At 47.9% G+C, this 21,787-nt stretch overlaps 1 protein-coding gene across 1 annotated transcript in view; it reads left to right on the forward strand.

The window, feature by feature from the left end:
* Window positions 1–19,760, forward strand: part of LOC135551394 (talin-2) — a 115,038-nt gene extending 95,278 nt beyond the window's left edge. Inside the window, exons 46-57 of the mRNA XM_064982616.1 lie at window positions 2,627–2,793; window positions 8,440–8,623; window positions 8,881–9,006; window positions 10,004–10,120; window positions 10,715–10,900; window positions 11,160–11,267; window positions 11,362–11,467; window positions 11,962–12,086; window positions 13,956–14,144; window positions 14,299–14,481; window positions 14,688–14,813; window positions 16,668–19,760. Coding sequence (XP_064838688.1) covers window positions 2,627–2,793; window positions 8,440–8,623; window positions 8,881–9,006; window positions 10,004–10,120; window positions 10,715–10,900; window positions 11,160–11,267; window positions 11,362–11,467; window positions 11,962–12,086; window positions 13,956–14,144; window positions 14,299–14,481; window positions 14,688–14,813; window positions 16,668–16,796 — 1,746 coding nt within the window. The 3' untranslated portion in view covers window positions 16,797–19,760. The remainder of the gene's footprint in view (window positions 1–2,626; window positions 2,794–8,439; window positions 8,624–8,880; window positions 9,007–10,003; window positions 10,121–10,714; window positions 10,901–11,159; window positions 11,268–11,361; window positions 11,468–11,961; window positions 12,087–13,955; window positions 14,145–14,298; window positions 14,482–14,687; window positions 14,814–16,667) is intronic.
* Window positions 19,761–21,787: the final 2,027 nt, after the last annotated feature.

Below are 21,787 nucleotides of genomic sequence, written 5' to 3' on the forward strand. Positions count from 1 at the left end.
GCTCTGTCTGTCTGTCTGTCTGTCGCTCGCTCGCTCGCTCGCTCTGTCTGTCTGTCTCTCGCTCGCTCTGTCTGTCTGTCGCGCTCTGTCTGTCTGTCGCGCTCTGTCTGTCTGTCGCGCTCTGTCTGTCTGTCGCTGTCTGTCTGTCGCGCTCTGTCTGTCTGTCGCGCTCTGTCTGTCTGTCGCGCTCTGTCTGTCTGTCGCGCTCTGTCTGTCTGTCGCGCTCTGTCTGTCTGTCGCGCTCTGTCTGTCTGTCGCGCTCTGTCTGTCTGTCGCGCTCTGTCTGTCTGTCGCGCTCTGTCTGTCTGTCGCGCTCTGTCTGTCTGTCGCGCTCTGTCTGTCTGTCGCGCTCTGTCTGTCTGTCGCGCTCTGTCTGTCTGTCTCGCTCTGTCTGTCTGTCTGTCGCTCGCTCTGTCTGTCTGTCGCTCGCTCGCTCTGTCTGTCTGTCGCTCGCTCGCTCTGTCTGTCTGTCGCTCGCTCGCTCTGTCTGTCTGTCGCTCGCTCGCTCTGTCTGTCTGTCTGTCTGTCTCTCGCTCTGTCTGTCTGTCGCTCGCTCGCTCGCTCTGTCTGTCTGTCGCTCGCTCTGTCTGTCTGTCTCTCGCTCTGTCTGTCTGTCGCTCGCTCGCTCTGTCTGTCGCTCGCTCGCTCGCTCGCTCTGTCTGTCTGTCTGTCTGTCTGTCGCTCGCTCTGTCTGTCGCTCGCTCGCTCGCTCTGTCTGTCGCTCGCTCGCTCGCTCTGTCTGTCGCTCGCTCGCTCTGTCTGTCGCTCTGTCTGTCTGTCTGTCGCTCGCTCTCTGTCTGTCGCTCTCTCTGTCTGTCTCTCTCTCTCTCTGTGTCTGTCTCTCTCTCTCTCTGTCTGTCGCGCTCTCTCTCTGTCTGTCGCGCTCTCTCTCTGTCTGTCGCGCTCTCTCTCTGTCTGTCGCGCTCTCTCGCTCTGTCTGTCGCTCTCTCTCGCTCTGTCTGTCGCTCTCTCTCGCTCTGTCTGTCGCTCTCTCTCGCTCTGTCTGTCGTCTCTCTCTCGCTCTGTCTGTCGCTCTCTCTCGCTCTGTCTGTCGCTCTCTCTCGCTCTGTCTGTCGCTCTCTCTCGCTCTGTCTGTCGCTCTCTCTCGCTCTGTCTGTCGCTCTCTCTCTCGCTCTGTCTGTCGCTCTCTCTCTCGCTCTGTCTGTCGCTCTCTGTCGCTCTGTCTGTCGCTCTCTCTCTCGCTCTCTCTCTCGCTCTCTGTCGCTCTGTCTGTCGCTCTCTGTCGCTCTGTCTGTCGCTCTCTGTCGCTCTGTCTGTCGCTCTCTGTCGCTCTGTCTGTCGCTCTCTGTCGCTCTGTCTGTCGCTCTCTGTCGCTCTGTCTGTCGCTCTGTCTGTCGCTCTGTCTGTCGCTCTGTCTGTCGCTCTCTCTCGCTCTGTCTGTCGCTCTCTCTCGCTCTGTCTGTCGCTCTCTCTCGCTCTGTCTGTCGCTCTCTCTCGCTCTGTCTGTCGCTCTCTCTCGCTCTGTCTGTCGCTCTCTCTCGCTCTGTCTGTCGCTCTCTCTCGCTCTGTCTCTCGCTCTGTCTGTCGCTCTGTCTGTCGCTCTGTCTGTCGCTCTGTCTGTCGCTCTGTCTGTCGCTCTGTCTCTCGCTCTGTCTGTCGCTCTCTCTCGCTCTGTCTGTCGCTCTCTCTCGCTCTGTCTGTCGCTCTCTCTCGCTCTGTCTGTCGCTCTCTCTCGCTCTGTCTGTCGCTCTCTCTCGCTCTGTCTGTCGCTCTCTCTCGCTCTGTCTGTCGCTCTCTCTCGCTCTGTCTGTCGCTCTCTCTCTCGCTCTGTCTGTCGCTCTCTCTCTCGCTCTGTCTGTCGCTCTCTGTCGCTCTGTCTGTCGCTCTCTCTCTCGCTCTCTCTCTCGCTCTCTGTCGCTCTGTCTGTCGCTCTCTGTCGCTCTGTCTGTCGCTCTCTGTCGCTCTGTCTGTCGCTCTCTGTCGCTCTGTCTGTCGCTCTCTGTCGCTCTGTCTGTCGCTCTCTGTCGCTCTGTCTGTCGCTCTGTCTGTCGCTCTGTCTGTCGCTCTGTCTGTCGCTCTGTCTGTCGCTCTCTCTCGCTCTGTCTGTCGCTCTCTCTCGCTCTGTCTGTCGCTCTCTCTCGCTCTGTCTGTCGCTCTCTCTCGCTCTGTCTGTCGCTCTCTCTCGCTCTGTCTGTCGCTCTCTCTCGCTCTGTCTCTCGCTCTGTCTGTCGCTCTGTCTGTCGCTCTGTCTGTCGCTCTGTCTGTCGCTCTGTCTGTCGCTCTGTCTGTCGCTCTCTCTCGCTCTGTCTGTCGCTCTCTCTCGCTCTGTCTGTCGCTCTCTCTCGCTCTGTCTGTCGCTCTCTCTCGCTCTGTCTGTCGCTCTCTCTCGCTCTCTGTCGCTCTCTCTCGCTCTGTCTGTCGCTCTCGCTCTCTCTCGCTCTGTCTGTCGCTCTCGCTCTCTCTCGCTCTGTCTGTTGCGCTCTCTCTCGGTCACTCGCTCGCTCTCTTTCGAGAAACCACCACCTTCTACAACACAAGTCCTGTAGCAATCACACACCAACAAGAGAAACACTCAGACAGCCACACCAACTCAGTGTGTGTTGCCTCTGTGTGTGTCTCTCTGGATGTATCAAACTGAGCAGTTTGACTGTGTCTGTCTCCCCAGGTGTCGATGGTGCTGTCGGCCCTACAGGCTGGTAATAAGGGCACTCAGGCCTGCATCACAGCTGCCAGTGCTGTCTCTGGCATCATCGCTGAACTGGACACCACCATCATGTTCGCCTCCGCTGGCACTCTCAACGCAGAGAATGACGAGTCCTTCGCTGACCACAGGTGTGTGTACAAACAAAAATGTGAATAACTGGGGACATTTTGTTAGTCCCCATGAGGTCAAATGCTATTTCTAGGGGGTTTAGAGTTGAGGTTAGAATTAGGGTTAGGGTTAGAATTACATTAAGGATTAGGAGCTAGGGTTAGGTTTAGGATTAGGAGCTAGGGTTAGAGTACGGGTTAGGAGCTAGGGTTAGGTTTAGGATTAGGAGCTAGGGTTAGGTTAGGAGTTAGGGTTAGGAGCTAGGGTTAGGGTTAGGGTTAGTTTTAGGGTTAGGGTTAGAATTACATTAAGGATTAGGAGCTAGGGTTCGGTTTAGGATTAGGAGCTAGGGTTAGAGTACGGGTTAGGAGCTAGGGTTAGGTTTAGGATTAGGAGCTAGGGTTAGGTTAGGAGCTAGGGTTAGGTTTAGGATTAGGAGCTAGGGTTAGGTTTAGGGTTAGGGTTAGTTTTAGGGTTAGGTTTTTGGGTTCGGGTAAGACGAACCATCAAACAGGCAACGCGTCAATACAGAACTAAGATGGATTACCAGGACTTGTACTCAAAACATGTGTGGACCAACTGGCAAGTGTCTTCACTGACATATTCAACCTCTCCTTGAGGACTATAGGAAAAGGAGGGCTGAATAGGCTCCATTAACATCAACAGGGCTGTAGTGGAGTAGGTTGAGCGTTTCAAGTTCCTTGGTGTCCACATCACCAACAAACTATTATAGTCCAAACACACCAAGACAGTTGTGAAGAGGGCAAGACAACACCTTTTCCCCCTCAGGAGAATGAAAAGATTTGGCATTGGTCCCCAGATCCTCAGATTTCTACAGCTGCATCCTGACCAGTTGCATCACTGTCATGGCAACTGCTCGGGATCTGACCGGAAGGCCCTACAGAGGGTAGTTTGTATGGCCCAGTACATCTATGTGGATAAGCTTCCTGACGTCAGGACCTATATACTAGGTGGTGTCGGAGGAAGGCCCAAAGAATTGTCAGACTCCAGGCAACCAAGTAATGAACTGTTCTCTCTGCTACCGCACGGCAAGTGGTACCGGTTAGCCAAGTCTAGGACCAAAAAGCTCCTTAACAACTTCTACCCACAAGCCATAAGACAGCTGAACAACTAAACTAATCAAATGGCCACCCAGACTATTTACATTGAGTACGGTTTAGGATTAAGGGTTAGGGAAAATAAGAGTTTGAATGGGACTGAATTGTGTCCCCCCACAAGGTTGTGTGTGTGTGTGTGTGTGTGTGTGTGAGTGACAGAGACAGCTGGAATCAGGTCTTAGGCCAGGGGGGTCAAACTCATTCCACGGAGTCTGAGTGACTGCTGGTTTTTGGTTTTTCCTTTCAATTAAGACCTAGACAACCAGGTGAGGGGAGTTCCTTACTCATCTGTGACCTTAATTAATCAAGTACAAGGGTGGAGGGAAAACCTGCAGACACTTGGCCCTTCGTGGAATGAGTTTGACACGTGCCTTAGGCCAACCTCCACCCCTGCACTCAGTGACAGGAAGACATATAGCCTAGTGATCAGGCAGGAGGAAGTGTCTGGACTGGAGTCACACTACAAATCATTCAGACTGGGAGGAGAGGAATTTGCTCAGTACTTCAGACCAAACACTTCTATTAAACACTTCAGACGTACTGTACCTTACCTGACCCCTGCCTCTGCAGATGCTCTGACAAAGATCAACGTTTGATATGGAAATCTCTGAAGGTTGAATGTCATCTTTTTACCTCTAGAACCGCTTGGCATCTATGGACCCCCCTTCAAGCTAATGAGCAGTCATTTTGACTGCAACATTCCAACAGTGTAATTAATATATTTCATGTTATAGCAAAAATGATCATTTGGTTGTGTTTATGAAGGCCTTAGTTAACATGATAATCCGACTTTGTATTTTATTTCAAATTACACAGTAGCATTTTCCTTTACTGTGATGCTCAAACACAACAATTCTAGTTTTGAATATTTTTTATTTGTGAATTGCTTTGTTACAACTATGAAACAGAAAGCATATGCTTAGGAGCATGACAACAGCCTATTTTTAGAAAGACAAAAGAAATACCCCAACCACCAAGAAGTAGGGTCAAAAGACGCACGATCAAATGATGACAACATCAGTAGCCTGAACATCATTAGAAGTGGGGTCAAAAGACACACGGTCAAATGATGACAACATCAGTAGCCTGAACATCATTAGAAGTGGGGTCAAAAGACACACGATCAAATGATGACAACATCAGTAGCCTGAACATCATTAGAAGTGGGGTCAAAAGACACACGGTCAAATGATGACAACATCAGTAGCCTGAACATCATTAGAAGTGGGGTCAAAAGACACACGGTCAAATGATGACAACATCAGTAGCCTGAACATCATTAGAAGTGGGGTCAAAAGACACACGGTCAAATGATGACAACATCAGTAGCCTGAACATCATTAGAAGTGGGGTCAAAAGACACACGGTCAAATGATGACAACATCAGTAGCCTGAACATCATTAGAAGTGGGGTCAAAAGACACATGGTCAAATGATGACAACATCAGTAGCCTGAACATCATTAGAAGTGGGGTCAAAAGACACATGGTCAAATGATGACAACATCAGTAGCCTGAACATCATTAGAAGTGGGGTCAAAAGACACACGGTCAAATGATGACAACATCAGTAGCTTGAACATCATTAGAAGTGGGGTCAAAAGACACACGGTCAAATGATGACAACATCAGTAGCCTGAACATCATTAGAAGTGGGGTCAAAAGACACATGGTCAAATGATGACAACATCAGTAGCCTGAACATCATTAGAAGTGGGGTCAAAAGACACACGTTCAAATGATGACAACATCAGTAGCCTGAACATCATTAGGGGTAAGGTCAAAAGACACATGGTCAAATGATGACATCATCAGTAGCCTGAACATCATTAGAAGTGGGGTCAAAAGACACACGGTCAAATGATGACAACATCAGTAGCCTGAACATCATTAGAAGTGGGGTCAAAAGACACACGGTCAAATGATGACAACATCAGTAGCCTGAACATCATTAGAAGTGGGGTCAAAAGACACATGGTCAAATGATGACAACATCAGTAGCCTGAACATCATTAGAAGTGGGGTCAAAAGACACATGGTCAAATGATGACAACATCAGTAGCCTGAACATCATTAGAAGTGGGGTCAAAAGACACATGGTCAAATGATGACAACATCAGTAGCCTGAACATCATTAGGGGTAGGGTCAAAAGACACACGGTCAAATGATGACAACATCAGTAGCCTGAACATCATTATAGGCACCAAGTGGTCTTGATAAATAGTTTAACTTGGCACAACATCAATAATGACATTACAATGAATATATGTTAATATGACAGTTGTCAAAAAGAGACAATTATTGTCAGCTCGTACTTCATCAGTTGGGTTTCATTTAGCTATTATCCCTTGTCCTAACAGTTGACACACTTTTCTTAACTTTCACTTGCTTGACACACTTGGACATACCTTTGTTTGGTTGTAGTGCGTAATAGTATCCGGTTTTCTCTTGCTTGTGTCCCGTTGTCTTGTCATTCTTCAGCAGGTGCCATATTTTGCGCAGAGGCAGGGTGCTCCTGTCTCTGTTTGTTCATGGTGCCTGCCATACTTGTTTTCTTTGCAAGCAACTTGTTCACCAATGACAGTGAAGTAATTGTCCATGGTGACAGTTCTCCCCTTGCTAACGTAAGGTTCCACAAGCCTCATCAGCACATTCTCTGAAACTTGTCCCTGCTGTGAGATGCGGATATTTTCCAAGAGATTGAAAGCCGTTCAACAAGGCCCTACTGTCTCAGGCCCTACTGTCGGGAGGAGGAGCAGAGCAGGCCCTACTGTTGGGAGGAGGAGCAGAGCAGGCCCTACTGTTGGGAGGAGGACCTGAGCAGGCCCTACTGTCGGGAGGAGGACCTGAGCAGGCCCTACTGTCGGGAGGAGGACCTGAGCAGGCCCTACTGTCGGGAGGAGGACCTGAGCAGGCCCTACTGTCGGGAGGAGGACCTGAGCAGGCCCTACTGTCGGGAGGAGGACCTGAGCAGGCCCTACTGTCGGGAGGAGGACCTGAGCAGGCCCTACTGTCGGGAGGAGGACCTGAGCAGGCCCTACTGTCGGGAGGAGGACCTGAGCAGGCCCTACTGTCGGGAGGAGGACCTGAGCAGGCCCTACTGTCGGGAGGAGGACCTGAGCAGGCCCTACTGTCGGGAGGAGGACCTGAGCAGGCCCTACTGTCGGGAGGAGGACCTGAGCAGGCCCTACTGTCGGGAGGAGGACCTGAGCAGGCCCTACTGTCGGCAGGAGGACCTGGAGGCCCTACTGTCGGCAGGAGGACCTGAGCAGGCCCTACTGTCGGGAGGAGGACCTGAGCAGGCCCTACTGTCGGGAGGAGGACCTGAGCAGGCCCTACTGTCGGGAGGAGGACCTGAGCAGGCCCTACTGTCGGGAGGAGGACCTGAGCAGGCCCTACTGTCAGGGAGGAGGACCTGAGCAGGCCCTACTGTCGGGAGGAGGACCTGAGCAGGCCCTACTGTCGGGAGGAGGAGAGCAGGCCCTACTGTCGGGAGGAGGACCTGAGCAGGCCCTACTGTCGGGAGGAGGACCTGAGCAGGCCCTACTGTCGGGAGGAGGACCTGAGCAGGCCCTACTGTCGGGAGGAGGACCTGAGCAGGCCCTACTGTCGGGAGGAGGACCTGAGCAGGCCCTACTGTCGGGAGGAGGACCTGAGCAGGCCCTACTGTCGGGAGGAGGACCTGAGCAGGCCCTACTGCAGGGAGGAGGACCTGAGCAGGCCCTACTGCAGGGAGGAGGACCTGAGCAGGCCCTACTGCAGGGAGGAGGACCTGAGCAGGCCCTACTGCAGGGAGGAGGACCTGGGCAGGCCCTACTGCAGGGAGGAGGACCTGAGCAGGCCCTACTGCAGGGAGGAGGACCTGGGCAGGCCCTACTGTCGGGAGGAGGACCTGGGCAGGCCCTACTGTCGGGAGGAGGACCTGGGCAGGCCTACTGTCGGGAGGAGGACCTGGGCAGGCCCTACTGTCGGGAGGAGGACCTGGGCAGGCCCTACTGTCGGGAGGAGGACCTGGGCAGGCCCTACTGTCGGGAGGAGGACCTGGGCAGGCCCTACTGTCGGGAGGAGGACCTGGGCAGGCCCTACTGTCGGGAGGAGGACCTGGGCAGGCCCTACTGTCGGGAGGAGGGGCAAGGGAGGAAAACCATTTTTTTTAAATGACATGCCCTCCTATAACTGGTTATTATACCAGTTCTGTTTGTGATATTAAAATTCTAACGGCGGTGTGTTTTTAAACTTATTTAGGCAAAGTCAAGGACAGAGTGGGCAAGAGTTAATGGCAGAGTAATAAAAAGCTGTCAAAATAACTGCTTTCAGGTTCTAGTGTTAAGAGCTATCATTTTGAATGGGTTAAAAGAGTTTTGACATATCTTTGTGTTGGTGGAGGATCGTCTCAGCAGGATGGTATTAATAAGACCATTGGAATTTTAAAAGAAACAACGTAATTTTTTAACCATGAGCCATGGTAACACCTGTAGAAGTTTAGAGATTTAACCATCTCCTTCGGTCTCTCTTCATCTGTCCGTCTCTCCCCGCACTCCCTCCCAGGGAGAACATATTGAAGACAGCGAAGGCTTTGGTGGAGGACACTAAGATGTTGGTGTCTGGAGCAGCATCCGGTCAGGACAAACTAGCCCAAGCTGCCCAGTCCTCAGCTAAGACCATCACACAGCTCACTGACGTGGTCAAACTGGGCGCCGCCAGCATCGGCTCTGACGACCCAGAGACACAGGTGACCTATTATTCATTTTAGGTGACATCTTCTGTTCCCAGAACAGTCCTTAGTGGACAAAATTACTGTACCATTTTAGACTGTTTTTAATTAATATAACATAGGCCTACTGTAACTTTCCTTTCTTCAAAGAGACTGCTATTAAATGTAGGAAGTACTGTAGCTATTTAGGGGGACCTTCCTATGTACCCAACCTGGGATGGACTCTACCCCAGGTTGTGTCCTTAATAAGCTGATGATATGTGTGTTCTGTATAGGTGGTTCTGATCAACGCAGTGAAAGACGTGACCAAGGCCCTGGCTGAGCTCATAGGAGCCACTAAGTGTGCTGCGGGCAAGCCTGCAGACGACCCGTCCATGTACCAGCTGAAGAGTGCTGCCAAGGTAGGAGACCCTGTGAGACCCGTATTGGACTCTAAGGCCACTGTCTCTAACAGGCATTGTTGCATCATCATCCCTCCTGGCTGTAGCTTATTATACAGTTATTATACATCGTCTTGACAGTGCTTTTTAGTCCAGCACTAGGCTTAATCTGTGTCCGGGCAACCGACCAATTCTGTTTGAACTATGTCTAGTGCTCTGAAATAAAATATTGTAAGATTAAATCTTGTAATCTACGCCCAGTTGTCCCCCAGAGACATGGCAGAAGTGAACGGGATGCCTCCTCAGTCTGATATATGCATAAAGGGTGTTCTGGTGAGCACTTCCAGTACACCAGATGAAGGCATGCTGTCGTTGTGTGCCATAGCAGCAGATTTCTTCCCCCTCCTTTGGGCCTAGCCATTAATCAACATCCCATCTACCTCTTATATGCTAACGCCATGCACGAATCTCATCCAGCGCTAGTCAATGACTCATCCGAATGGAAAGGAAGCCAGATCACTGTTAACCACTACCTACTTAGCGCATGCGGTTGAAATGTAGTTTAACAGACTGATGGGGTGTGTCCCAAATGGTATCCTAGTCCCTATATAGTGCTCTACTTGGGGCCCTGGTTATAAGTAGTGCACTATATAGGGAATAGGATGCCATTTGGGACGCAGTCATAGTAATCCAGGGCACTCCTTTTAACCTGCTTTTGGACCTTCTCCGAGCCCCGAGGCAGACAGACGGTAGATAACAGGTTAAGTTTGGCTTATATTAACTTCAGCTCAAGCTGCAGGGTGGTTCATGTTGATGGCTGTTGTGCTGCCTGTCTTTCAGTTCCATATGGTGTTAATGTACATAATACCAACAGCACACGCAAACTGTCAACAGAAAAAAAGTTTCATCTCTCCGCCCACCAAAGGCAAGATGTCTCTCTGATGCCCCCAGTGCTGTCTCTCCCACTGACATCCATGGACCTGTCTCCCCCATTGTCCCCCCTCTGGTAACCCACCAGGTGATGGTGACCAACGTGACGTCCCTGCTGAAGACGGTGAAGGCTGTGGAGGACGAGGCCACGCGGGGGACCAGAGCCCTGGAGGCCACCATTGAATGTATTAAACAGGAACTCACGGTAAGCAGTCATCTATAAAGTGATTGATTAAATAAATGACTTGATAAGGATAGATGACAATGGACATGCTTTCTCACTTCCGCTCTGTGGCCGAAACGTGTCCTCAAGCTAAGCTGTAAATGCTGTATTAGTTACGTACTATAAAAGCATTGACATATTGAATCATCAACCATAACGGTTTATATACTCGTCACTAGATGAGCTCTGAACTCTAGAACGGCCCAGGCCCTGTGTTTTCCCTGCTATCCTTATCTTTAGTAACTGACAGAGGACCACAGATCTCCATTAGTTTGTGGTTCCAGCTCTAAGCTTTATCAGTACCCCCTCAGGACAGCCTCCGAGGGCGGATACTACAACCAGAGCCTTGATCAAACACGGCTATTACCATGGGATCAATAAGATAAACCAGAGTTAAAACTCAACAACCAGTGTTGCCACATTGGGACACATTAGTATGCCTGTTGTGTGTTTGGTCATTATAGGACAGCCCTGTTAGGTGCTACTGCTCACAGCTGTACAATTCAACATTATATGGAGAGCTGTTTGATATATTAAGTCAGTGAGGTTTTTAAGAACAGTGTTGTATTTCTTCAGGTGTTCCAGTCTAAAGACGTCCCGGAGAAGTCGACCACGCCTGAAGAGTTCATCCGCATGACCAAGGGCATCACCACGGCAACAGCCAAAGCAGTGGCGGCTGGGAACTCTGCACGACAGGAGGATGTGATCTCCACAGCTAACCTGAGTCGCAAGGCCATCTTCGACATGCTGACCACATGCAAGGTTCTGATCAATACTCCTTACTAGGGAAGATGCCCCCTACCTTCTGTCCCCTACCCTCCTATCCTGTATACTTAAACCCTGACCAGCACGGCCATTTTCAACATGCTAACTATATGCAAGGTTGTGATCATCCCTAGGCCCTAAACCGTGTGGATGTTAGAGGAAGATTAGATATTGATATTATTTCTCATCTCATCAATATTGACCACCTGGAAAGAGGAACATCTGACTCCTAACACTGTGTATCTGTGTCCCTCAGCAAGCAGCTTACCACCAGGAGGTGAACAAGGACGTACGGAGCAGAGCACTGCTCTACGGGACAGAGTGCACCACAGGTTACATTGACCTACTGGAGCATGTGCTGCTGGTAGGTTGGGTGGGTGTGTCTGTGATTGAGAATAGGGTAATAGTGATGATGGGGATGTCTTCCTGAACCACCTCTACTCTGTGTGTATCTCCAGGTCCTCCAGGGGCCCACAGCAGAGCAGAAGCAGCAGCTGGTGTTGTACTCTAAACGTGTTGCTGGGGCTGTTACTGAACTCATCCAGACTGCTGAGGCCATGAAAGGTGAGAGGAGACACTTCACTGAACTACTGTACACCTGGTTCATGATATAGGACAGTAATGATCATGTAGCAGATATACTGTATGTATCCAGAGTGTTCTATTAACAGTCTGTTCCTGCCTTCTTTGCCACAGAAGGAGGTAAGTTAAGAATGTAACCAGTTGTGATTCAGGGCCAACCGTTGAATTGTCCCTCTTTACAGGCCCGTGAGTCTAACAATATCCCCATTCATCCATCATGCTCTTCATTTTAGTTTCCTTCTCACCATAAAGACATTGTGAAATGCTCATCACCATGTCCATTGCAGTGTGGATGCTCTTCATTTGCGTATTTAATGTCACTGATGAGATAATTGCGATTCAATCTTAAACACACTTGATTTGCTGTGCCATGCCGTGTCATGTGGCATTTGTTCTGTCTCTGTGGTCTTCATATTGTGAGGCATGCTCTTCATACACTGCTGTGTGTGTGGTAACTCACTGTGTGTGTGTTTCAGGCACAGAGTGGGTGGACCCAGAGGACCCTACAGTGATAGCAGAGACGGAGCTGTTGGGGGCGGCAGCGTCCATCGAAGCAGCGGCTAAGAAACTGGAGCAGCTGAAACCCAGAGCCAAGCCCAAGGTAGGAGACTACACCACCCACAATGCACCTCACAAGCCACATGGGTATTTTTAACCCCCAATTTCTACACTAATAACATGAATGGGATGCATAGGTTGGAGCAAGAATGACAATCCTGTCAGTAATTTTGTCTTGGTGCTTGTCTCTTTGTTGTTGGTGTTAAGTGTTTGGCTGTCTGTTTAAAGACAGTGTCTCATCAGTTTTGACACTAAGATTCTGTGGTGTTCAGTCGCCGTGAGTCAGTGTTAGATCCATAGGGTGATGCTCTATTCACTATTTGAATGTCTAATACTTGTATTGTCTCTCCTCACATACAGTGAAAGTAGTGGCAACGTCTGTCTCTGGATTTATTCATGTTTGTATTCCTGCATGTACACCTGTATGTATGTACTTTGGTATGTCTACCAGTCTATCTGTCTGTCTGTAGCTGATATCATGTACATCGTTCAGGAGGAACCTCCTACTCTATTCTGACCTTCTGCTCACCTCTCCCTCCTCGCTCCCTCCTCGCTCCCTCCTCGCTCCCTCCTCGCTCCCTCCTCGCTCCCTCCTCGCTCCCTCCTCGCTCCCTCCTCGCTCCCTCCTCGCTCCCTCCTCGCTCCCTCCTCGCTCCCTCCTCTCTCCCTCCTCGCTCCCTCCTCGCTCCCTCCTCGCTCCCTCCTCGCTCCCTCCTCGCTCCCTCCTCGCTCCCTCCTTTACTCTTTTCCTCCTCGCTCCCTCCTCGCTCCCTCCTCGCTCCCTCCTCGCTCCCTCCTCGCTCCCTCCTCGCTCCCTCCTCGCTCCCTCCTCGCTCCCTCCTCGCTCCCTCCTTTACTCTTTTCCTCCTCGCTCCCTCCTCGCTCCCTCCTTTACTCTTTTCCTCCTCGCTCCCTCCTCGCTCCCTCCTCGCTCCCTCCTCTCTCCCTCCTCTCTCCCTCCTCTCTCCCTCCTCGCTCCCTCCTCGCTCCCTCCTTTACTCTTTTCCTCTCTCCCTCCTTTACTCTTTTCCTCGCTCCCTCCTCTCTCCCTCCTTTACTCTTTTCCTCCTCGCTCCCTCCTCTCTCCCTCCTTTACTCTTTTCCTCTCTCCCTCCTTTACTCTTTTCCTCGCTCCCTCCTCTCTCCCTCCTTTACTCTTTTCCTCGCTCCCTCCTCTCTCCCTCCTTTACTCTTTTCCTCGCTCCCTCCTCTCTCCCTCCTTTACTCTTTTCCTCGCTCCCTCCTCTCTCCCTCCTTTACTCTTTTCCTCGCTCCCTCCTCTCTTCCTCCTTTACTCTTTTCCTCTTTCAATCCCTTTCTCCCTCCCCTTCCTGCTGTCTATGTTTATAACCCTTCTGTTCCTCCCTTCCTTCTCACTCACTCCCTCTCTCGCTCTCCCTCGCTTTCTCTCTCCCTCTCTCTTTCCCCCTCCTGTCCTGTAGTTCTAGTTGTAGCCCATCTGTCCCTATATACTGTAGAAGTACTACTCTGATCAGAGTATAAACCCTCGAAGCCTTCTCTGCAGGCCTCTGTCTGATATGTTTGATATATTAGGTTGTTATTCAATCCAACTATATATCAAACATATTTCTACAGTGTCCCGCCCTGTCTACAGACTGTGTGTGTGAGGGACTGGTCTAATCTTGGAATGACTTGGCATAGAATAGTTGTAAGTGTTTTGTGTTCTTATTTCGTTTAGTTTGCCCCAAATAACAGATGTTACTGAGAAGTTTCTGTAGTGCAGACAGTACGGATTTGTAAAAAAATCTGTGTCAGTGAACTATTTTGAAATTGAAAGATTCTAAAACTCCAACATCAAAACCATTTACTTTTGCCATGTAATATGATTGCTGCCTATCTTTGTCTCGTCCTGTGAGACGTCTGAGTTGTGACTGTCTCGTCTCCCCTTCAGCAAGCAGATGAAACGCTGGACTTTGAGGAGCAGATCCTGGAAGCAGCTAAGTCCATCGCTGCGGCCACCAGTGCCCTGGTCAAGTCTGCCTCAGCTGCCCAGAGAGAGCTGGTGGCTCAGGGCAAGGTGGGCTCCATTCCAGCTAACGCAGTAGATGATGGTCAGTGGTCCCAGGGTCTCATCTCAGCGGTACGTACACACACCTGCACACACAATCTAAATAAAGCCTCCAAATAACGTTTATCAATCCTTTTTTTGGAAGAGCTTGAATGAACACATTAATTCTAAGGGATTGCATCTTTGAAATATATATGAACCGTTCTCTCTGTGATCTCTCCTACAGGCCCGGATGGTAGCAGCAGCCACCAGTAACCTGTGTGAGGCAGCTAATGCCTCGGTCCAGGGCCAAGCCAGCGAGGAGAAGCTGATCTCGTCAGCCAAGCAGGTGGCAGCCTCCACAGCCCAGCTCCTAGTGGCCTGTAAGGTTAAAGCTGACCAGGACTCTGAGGCCATGAGGAGACTACAGGTACGAGGATGATGAATAACAAATTGCCCCCTGCCTCCTAGGCACTCCTGTAGATCCTACACGTCTATCTAATTGTTTCAGATCTGGAGGGGTGCCGGGGGAGACGGGGCTCAGTGTAACCCCACTAACACACATCTTGTGATTAGCATTGTGTAATAGTTGTAACATGTTATGTGGTATGATATTGATGGACTGTCCTCCCAAAGGCTGCTGGTAACGCAGTGAAGAGGGCGTCGGACAACCTGGTCCGGGCGGCCCAGAAAGCTGCGTTCCACAAGGCAGACGATGACAACGTGGTGGTCAAGACCAAGTTTGTGGGAGGAATTGCTCAGGTGAGACTTCAACGCTCTGGCAGACTCCACAGTGACATGTAGACTGTTCAAACCTGATGTACTCTTGTCAAACCTTTCAGTTCTGTAAGTGGACACATTAAGAACAACCCCAAGCATGTGTCAGGAGCTGACAGCACTGTACAGTATGTTGTACAGTCTGGTTTGAATCAGGTTGTGTAGTAACTGGTTCCTGTTCTGTCCTAGTGTTAATTACAGTGAGGGAGAAAAGTATTTGATCCCCTGCTGATTTTGTACGTTTGCCCACTGACAAAGAATTGATCAGTCTATAGTTTTAATGGTAGGTTTATTTGAACAGTGAGAGACAGAATAACAACAACAAAAATATGTCAAAAATTGTATTAATTGATTTGCATTTTAATGAGGGAAATAAGTATTTGACCCCCTCTCAATAAGAAAGATTTCTGTCTCCCAGGTGTCTTTTATACAGGTAACGAGCTGAGATTAGGAGCACACTCTTAAAGGGAGTACTCCTAATCTCAGTTTGTTACCTGTATAAAATACACCTGTCCACAGATGCAATCAATCAATCAGATTCCAAACTCTCCACCATGGCCAAGACCAAAGAGCTCTCCAAGGATGTCAGGGACAAGATTGTAGACCTACACAAGGCTGGAATGGGCTACAAGACCATCGCCAAGCAGCTTGGTGAGAAGGTGACAACAGTTGGTGCGATTATTCGCAAATGGAAGAAACACAAAAGAACTGTCAATCGCCCTCGGCCTGGGGCTCCATGCAAGATCTCACCTCTTGGAGTTGCAATGATCATGAAAATGGTGAGGAATCAACCCAGAACTACACGGGAGGATGCTGTCAATGATCTCAGCTTGGACCATAGTCACCAAGAAAACAATTGGTGTAGCACTACGCCGTGAAGGACTGAAATCCTGCAGCGCCCGCAAGGTCCCCCTGCTCAAGAAAGCACATATACATGCCCGTCTGAAGTTTTCCAATGAACATCTAAATGATTCAGAGGACAACTGGGTGAAAGTGTTGTGGTCAGATGAGCCCAAAATGGAGCTCTTTGGCATCAACTCAACTCGCCGTGTTTGGAGGAGGATGAGGAATGCTGCCTATGACCCCAACAACACCATCCCCAATGTCAAACATGGAGGTGGAAACATTATGCTTTGGGGGTGTTTTTCTGCAAAGGGGACAGGACAACTTCACCGCATCAATGGGACGATGGACGGGGCCATGTACTGTCAAATCTTGGGTGAGAACCTCCTTCCCTCAGCCAGGGCATTGAAAATGTGTTGTGGATGGGTATTCCAGCATGACAATGACCCAAAACACACGGCCAAGGCAACAAAGGAGTGGCTCAAGAAGAAGCACATGAAGGTCCTGGAGTGGCCTAGTCAGTCTCCAGACCTTAATCCCATAGAAAATCTGTGGAGGGAACTGAAGGTTGTAGTTGCCAAACGTCAGCCTCAAAACCTTAATGACTTGGAGAAGATCTGCAAAGAGGAGTGGGACAAAATCCCTCCTGAGGTGTGTGCAATCCTGGTGGCCAACTACAAGAAACGTCTGACCTCTGTGATTGCCAACAAGGGTTTTGCCACCAAGTACTAAGTCATGTTTTGCAGAGGGGTCAAATACTTAGGTATTTCCCTCATTAAAATGCAAATCAACGTATAACATTTTTGACATGTGTTTTTCTGGATTTTTTTGTTGTTCTGTCTCTCACTGTTCAAATAAACCTACCATATAATGTATAGACGGATCATTTCTTTGGCAGTGGGCAAATGTACAAAATCAGCAGGGGATCAAAACTTTTTTCCCTCACTGTAGCTAGGTGTTGAGTACTAACCGGTGCCTGTTGTGTCCTGTGTCCAGATCATAGCTGCCCAGGAGGAGATGCTGAGGAAGGAGAGAGAGCTGGAGGAGGCCAGGAAGAAGCTGGCTCAGATCAGACAGCAACAGTACAAGTTCTTACCCAGTGAACTACGAGAGGACGAGAACTGAGCTATACCCTGCTGCATTGCCATGCTGCCGCTGCGTGTGTGTATTGAGCGCATTTGTACCTGTGTGTGTATATGTATTATGTTACCACACACACACGAGCGGTGGCCCAAATTGACTTTCTCAGTGTGCAACAAGGTTAAGTTGGCCTTTTAATGTGCCCTCTCAACCAGTGGGGTCAAGCCCAGAATGGGACATGGATAGCCACTGTCTACTACACCTGCAGGGGTCTTTAACTACCTGGAGTTGCCTACTACCACTATGACTTGGCTTGTGACGGTCTATTACCCTGCATTACCTGCCAGTTAACCTACACCGGAAAAAAGTATTCTCTAGAAGCAATGGATTTGTAACAGGTGAACAAGCTGAAAAATGTGCATCATAACAGTTTGAATGTTTTTCTCTATGGAGCTATACATTTGATGTGATTAGATACCAGTGTTGACATTGAATCTCCAAACTAGTCAGGTCTTAACCTTTTGGCCGGACTTTCTTTCATAAAGGAAGAAGAGTGTGATATGTTAGGTGCATACAGTACATTAGGCATTTACACACATATTGCTATTCATTTCCTTTTTTATGAGACAAGTGAGAAATTATAGCATTTCCTAGATATTACTAGTGTTTGAAATTCCACACGTGGGTGATTTGACACTTATGTCACCTTGTGGTCTATAAATATATATATCTCCTCCTTGTCAGACAGCAAGTAATTCAGACAGTTGAGGTATTTGGAGCATATTGAAGAATAGCTTATGGATCTTATTTCAGGGAACCATTTTTGTCACATTGACCGATCGGCTTGCGTAGACACTTTAAATAATCCTTGTTTAGATGTGCTCTTGACACTGAAGATTGAAATGTGCCTAGTGTTGATAACTGCTTACATTTGCGTCTAATTGCTCGAGACCTCTTTTACAACCAACCTCTTATGATGCATTACAATCTAGTACTTTATCATTTCTGTGATTTGGAGGCGAAGTTACTACTCAATAACATTTTTAGCAAGTTAAGATACTCTGACATTTACATTAAGCTTAATTAGTCTCATCCCTTCCACTACTACAGATCTCCTAGCCCTGCTGGACTGTGGACAGTCAGTTAACTGGCTTCCTTCTACTATTCTCATTAGTTTACAGTTGATATTGAGCCATACAGCTGGAACTGATGTTCATGAAGCAATACTATGAAGGCGCTGTAGGGGGCAGTGTTGGTGTCCTCGCGGCCTCCTGACATGCAATGTAATGAAGTAACCTCTTGCTTGATCTTTACAAACACTGCACCTCGGAAAACCGTTCAGATACTGTAAGAAAAAACACTAATGTAGGAAACAACTGCTGGTCTTGAAAATGTATTACGATATAAGTAGGAGTTTAAAAAGAAACATCCAGACAATCTGAAAAGATTCTCATTGATAAAGTGTGATTTCTCTACAACTCATAATGCAATCTGAAATGGACAGCTCTGATATTGTAACACCCCAGACCTCTTGAATGAATGTGAAGCAGTAAATCTTTGTTGACTATACACAATTTACTGTGCTTCTGATGGTTACCCCTGCTGTCTTACACGGGGCAGAGTCCCCTATCCCTCCATAGGGGCCTGTTGGACCCCTACAGTGGATCACGTCCTGTTGTTGTTCACCTGTTGAATCCGTCTCACTCTTACTCTAATGGTGCTTTGTGTAACTGTAGTGGGAAGTGCTACTATTGCACTATATTTACCTTCTGTTTGCCAGGCTTGTGTTCATTATGCACCGAAAGGAGGAAATCGGAGGAGGGATTACCTAGAATTGTCTAATAGAACAACAAAGTAATCCTAATGAACACAACCCAGGTTTGGTTCTAGCGTTTGGTTTTACTAGTTTTATGGACAGTCAGTGAGTGTAGCAAACCAATCATTATTGTGGGGTAAAGGTCTGCTCTTGCGTGTCAGTCATATGCATGGCTTCTGGGTTCTATTATTTTTGTAACAGAAAATACATCCACACGACGCACTGAATGGTATTGGTATTCTGAACTGCACATAAGGACAATAACCCCTAACAAACTGCAAATGGTCCATGTTAAACATGTTTTACTCCATATTGATGTTTAACAGTAGACTCTACAGTTCAAACGCTGGTACAGTTCTGTCAGAGTTCACGCATCTGGTCGTTGTAGTATTATGTCATTAGTGCCTTAGTCTCTAGCTCATACAACGTCTAGTCTGCTTGTGACAACTTATCTAGCTGGATAAAGGAGTGTGGTCAGTATCAATGAGTAGGGCCTTGAGTTGTTCCTGTCATAGCCTATTACCAATACTTTTAGGTCCCATAGAGATGAAAAACACGGCCTCACAGGTACTACTGCGTTGTCCTATAAACTGTACCTCTGTCCCCATCTTTCTGCCTGATGCACCCATGGCCCATGTGTCGCTGTGTAAAAAGTACCAACACTATATATATATATATATAAATATATATATATATATATATATATATATATATATATATATGAAGACAACACATTTTTGTACTGCATTCCATGGGCATGTATCAAGATGCTTCTGAACTCTATGTATGACAGAATGGAGTCTGTCGTTCGGTTATTGTATGTTACAAGTAAATCATAGGATTCACACACTCTGGACAATAGGTCTGTACTCTGCTGTCTCACAAAAGTTTTATGGATTGATTTATTTTTTCTCTCTTTTAAGCCACGAGGAATATTTTTTAAGGATAAATGTGATAAGGATATTAAGATGTATAGCTGTCACTGTTAATGTAATGTGACACATTTCAATGGTAGGGAGAAACTGTTCATACCTGTGTGTTTGTCCCATAATGAATTCAATGATAATTAAAGTGCAGTTCTACAAGAAAGATCGATATGAAGTGACAATGACCTACAGTATGGAAACTATTTATCTGGCCACAAGAAAACATCTTTTTTTTGTATTTACTGAAAATAAAGGGTTTCAACGTAATATGGCCTGCAGAATTGTGTTTTTACCTGTCTTGTTGAATACAGGAGTGTGATCATGAATGGACAGGCTAACATTGTGTCTGATTCCAGCAGCCTTCTCCTAGACTAATCTACATTCTCAGGTTCAGGCCAGCTGGAAATGAAGTCACAGATGACCGAGAAGCTGTTGTTTAAAGATGAGGTGAAAGCCTGTGACAGACTAATGACATGTATACTGTAGTAAAGCTGTAATAATCACAACTCCTAGCATCACTGCCTGCACATAAAAACATGCACTACTAGTGCAATAACAGAACATGATCCTGTGGTTTGAAGAGACCTACTGCTCTAGATGTGAATTTTTCAGGCAGGGTCTTTTTAAGCAGCTCCTGTCAGTGAAGGTAGATGGTATTTCTGAGTCAGCAGTGAGCCTTGTGCTATATATAGCTGGGGTTGGTTAGAGCTGAGACGGGTACTAATTTTGGCCCGCTCTAAAATCTGAGGAGGGAGGTTATTTGTAAATTATACTGGCACAACTGCTCCCTCCTTCTGCAGGATAATACCCAGAATTCTTGGCAGGAAGGGTGGATCTCAAAACTATAATCGCTGATCTTAAGGTGCTAGACAGGTGAAAGCAAAATGGCACCCATCGGATCCTTTAAATCAGTGAAGTAGGACAATCTACTGGTTTACAATTGGAATTGTGATGCCCCGTAAAATGGCCTACAAGCTTTATATGGTCAAGTCTCGCGGGGCCGCCCGTCCAAATCTCGCCTTGTTGACACGTGAGAAGCCTGGGCTATATGTGGTTCAATGTGTTCCCTTCAATCAGTTTTGAAAGGAAACTTCTCTGTTAGAACATATTGGGAAGTAAATGTCAAGAGTGTATGTCCTTTTTTTGAAAAGTATAGTGCCACATGTCACAATAAAACTTCCTGAATCAGCTGTTGTCTTTTGTCTGAGGCAATCTAACTCTTAGAATCCTCAAACCCCAACTCTTTGGCATACCTGCTGCCACAGAGGGAAAATGAGACACCGATGACATAACGTTCCCTGGCCAGCTGCAGTCACCCTTTTGAATGCTGCACCCAGAGCTACACATAGACATCACACATGGATGTTATCTGTGGGTGGATGAGGTAGCAAGGTTCTGCACCGCCCAAACCACATTGTAAATGAGATGGGTAGCTGTTGTCAAGCAATCCTTTAGCGTGTCGGTCTCTGTCTTTCGAAGTACCCACATGGTGTGAAACACATGGTGTGAAAAAGGAACAGGAATTGTTCAACTATTCTTGACATTGTGAAGATGAAATCATCTGCCTTTCTCAAAGTTCTTAAACAACAGTGAAATGTGGGGGTTCGAAGAAAACCTCTCTCTACACCCATGTGTTACAATACAGGCACATATGGAAGCCTTTGGAAGGAATACAATTTAGCTATTTATCCCATTGTGGAATTGTACTACTCTGAGAATGTAGACAATGTCTACTGCATTTCGAGCCCCTTTTCACCTGACCCACTGTGCTAAGATTTTTCATCAAAATACCAGAAAGTCCTGGTTAATGAAGAGGACTGCCAGAGGTCTGTAGGGTTCACATAGTTATTACCAGAGACCATTACACTGACACTCTCACCCACGACCGCGTTACAACCGACCGCATTACAGGACCACATACTTCCCACCAGCCTGAGAATTCTGGGAATACTCTACTCACCACAATGCTATTGTCAGACCAGTGGTGTGGGATTGAGGGGTATACTGTTACGGGGGGGGGGGGGGGCTGACAGAGATACAGTAAGTTTTATGTTATCCCAAGTTCCCAGTAATGGAAGGCCATAGAGTCATAGGGTCAGATACTTCAGTGCCCTATCTATTTTTATGAGACTGAATACCTGATATATGAAGCAAGGCATGGGCATGAAATTCCACTGTAGTAAACGGGTTTATCACTTCCCCAGTAAGAATACCTAAATAGAATTTACGCAGTTAAGTTAACTCTGTGTACATTTAATTCCATGTACTTTGTTTTGGCCCAGCCTGGTCCCTGA

Source organism: Oncorhynchus masou, chromosome 1 (assembly GCF_036934945.1).
Source record: "Oncorhynchus masou masou isolate Uvic2021 chromosome 1, UVic_Omas_1.1, whole genome shotgun sequence".
In the NCBI taxonomy this organism is placed as follows: Eukaryota; Metazoa; Chordata; class Actinopteri; order Salmoniformes; family Salmonidae; genus Oncorhynchus; species Oncorhynchus masou.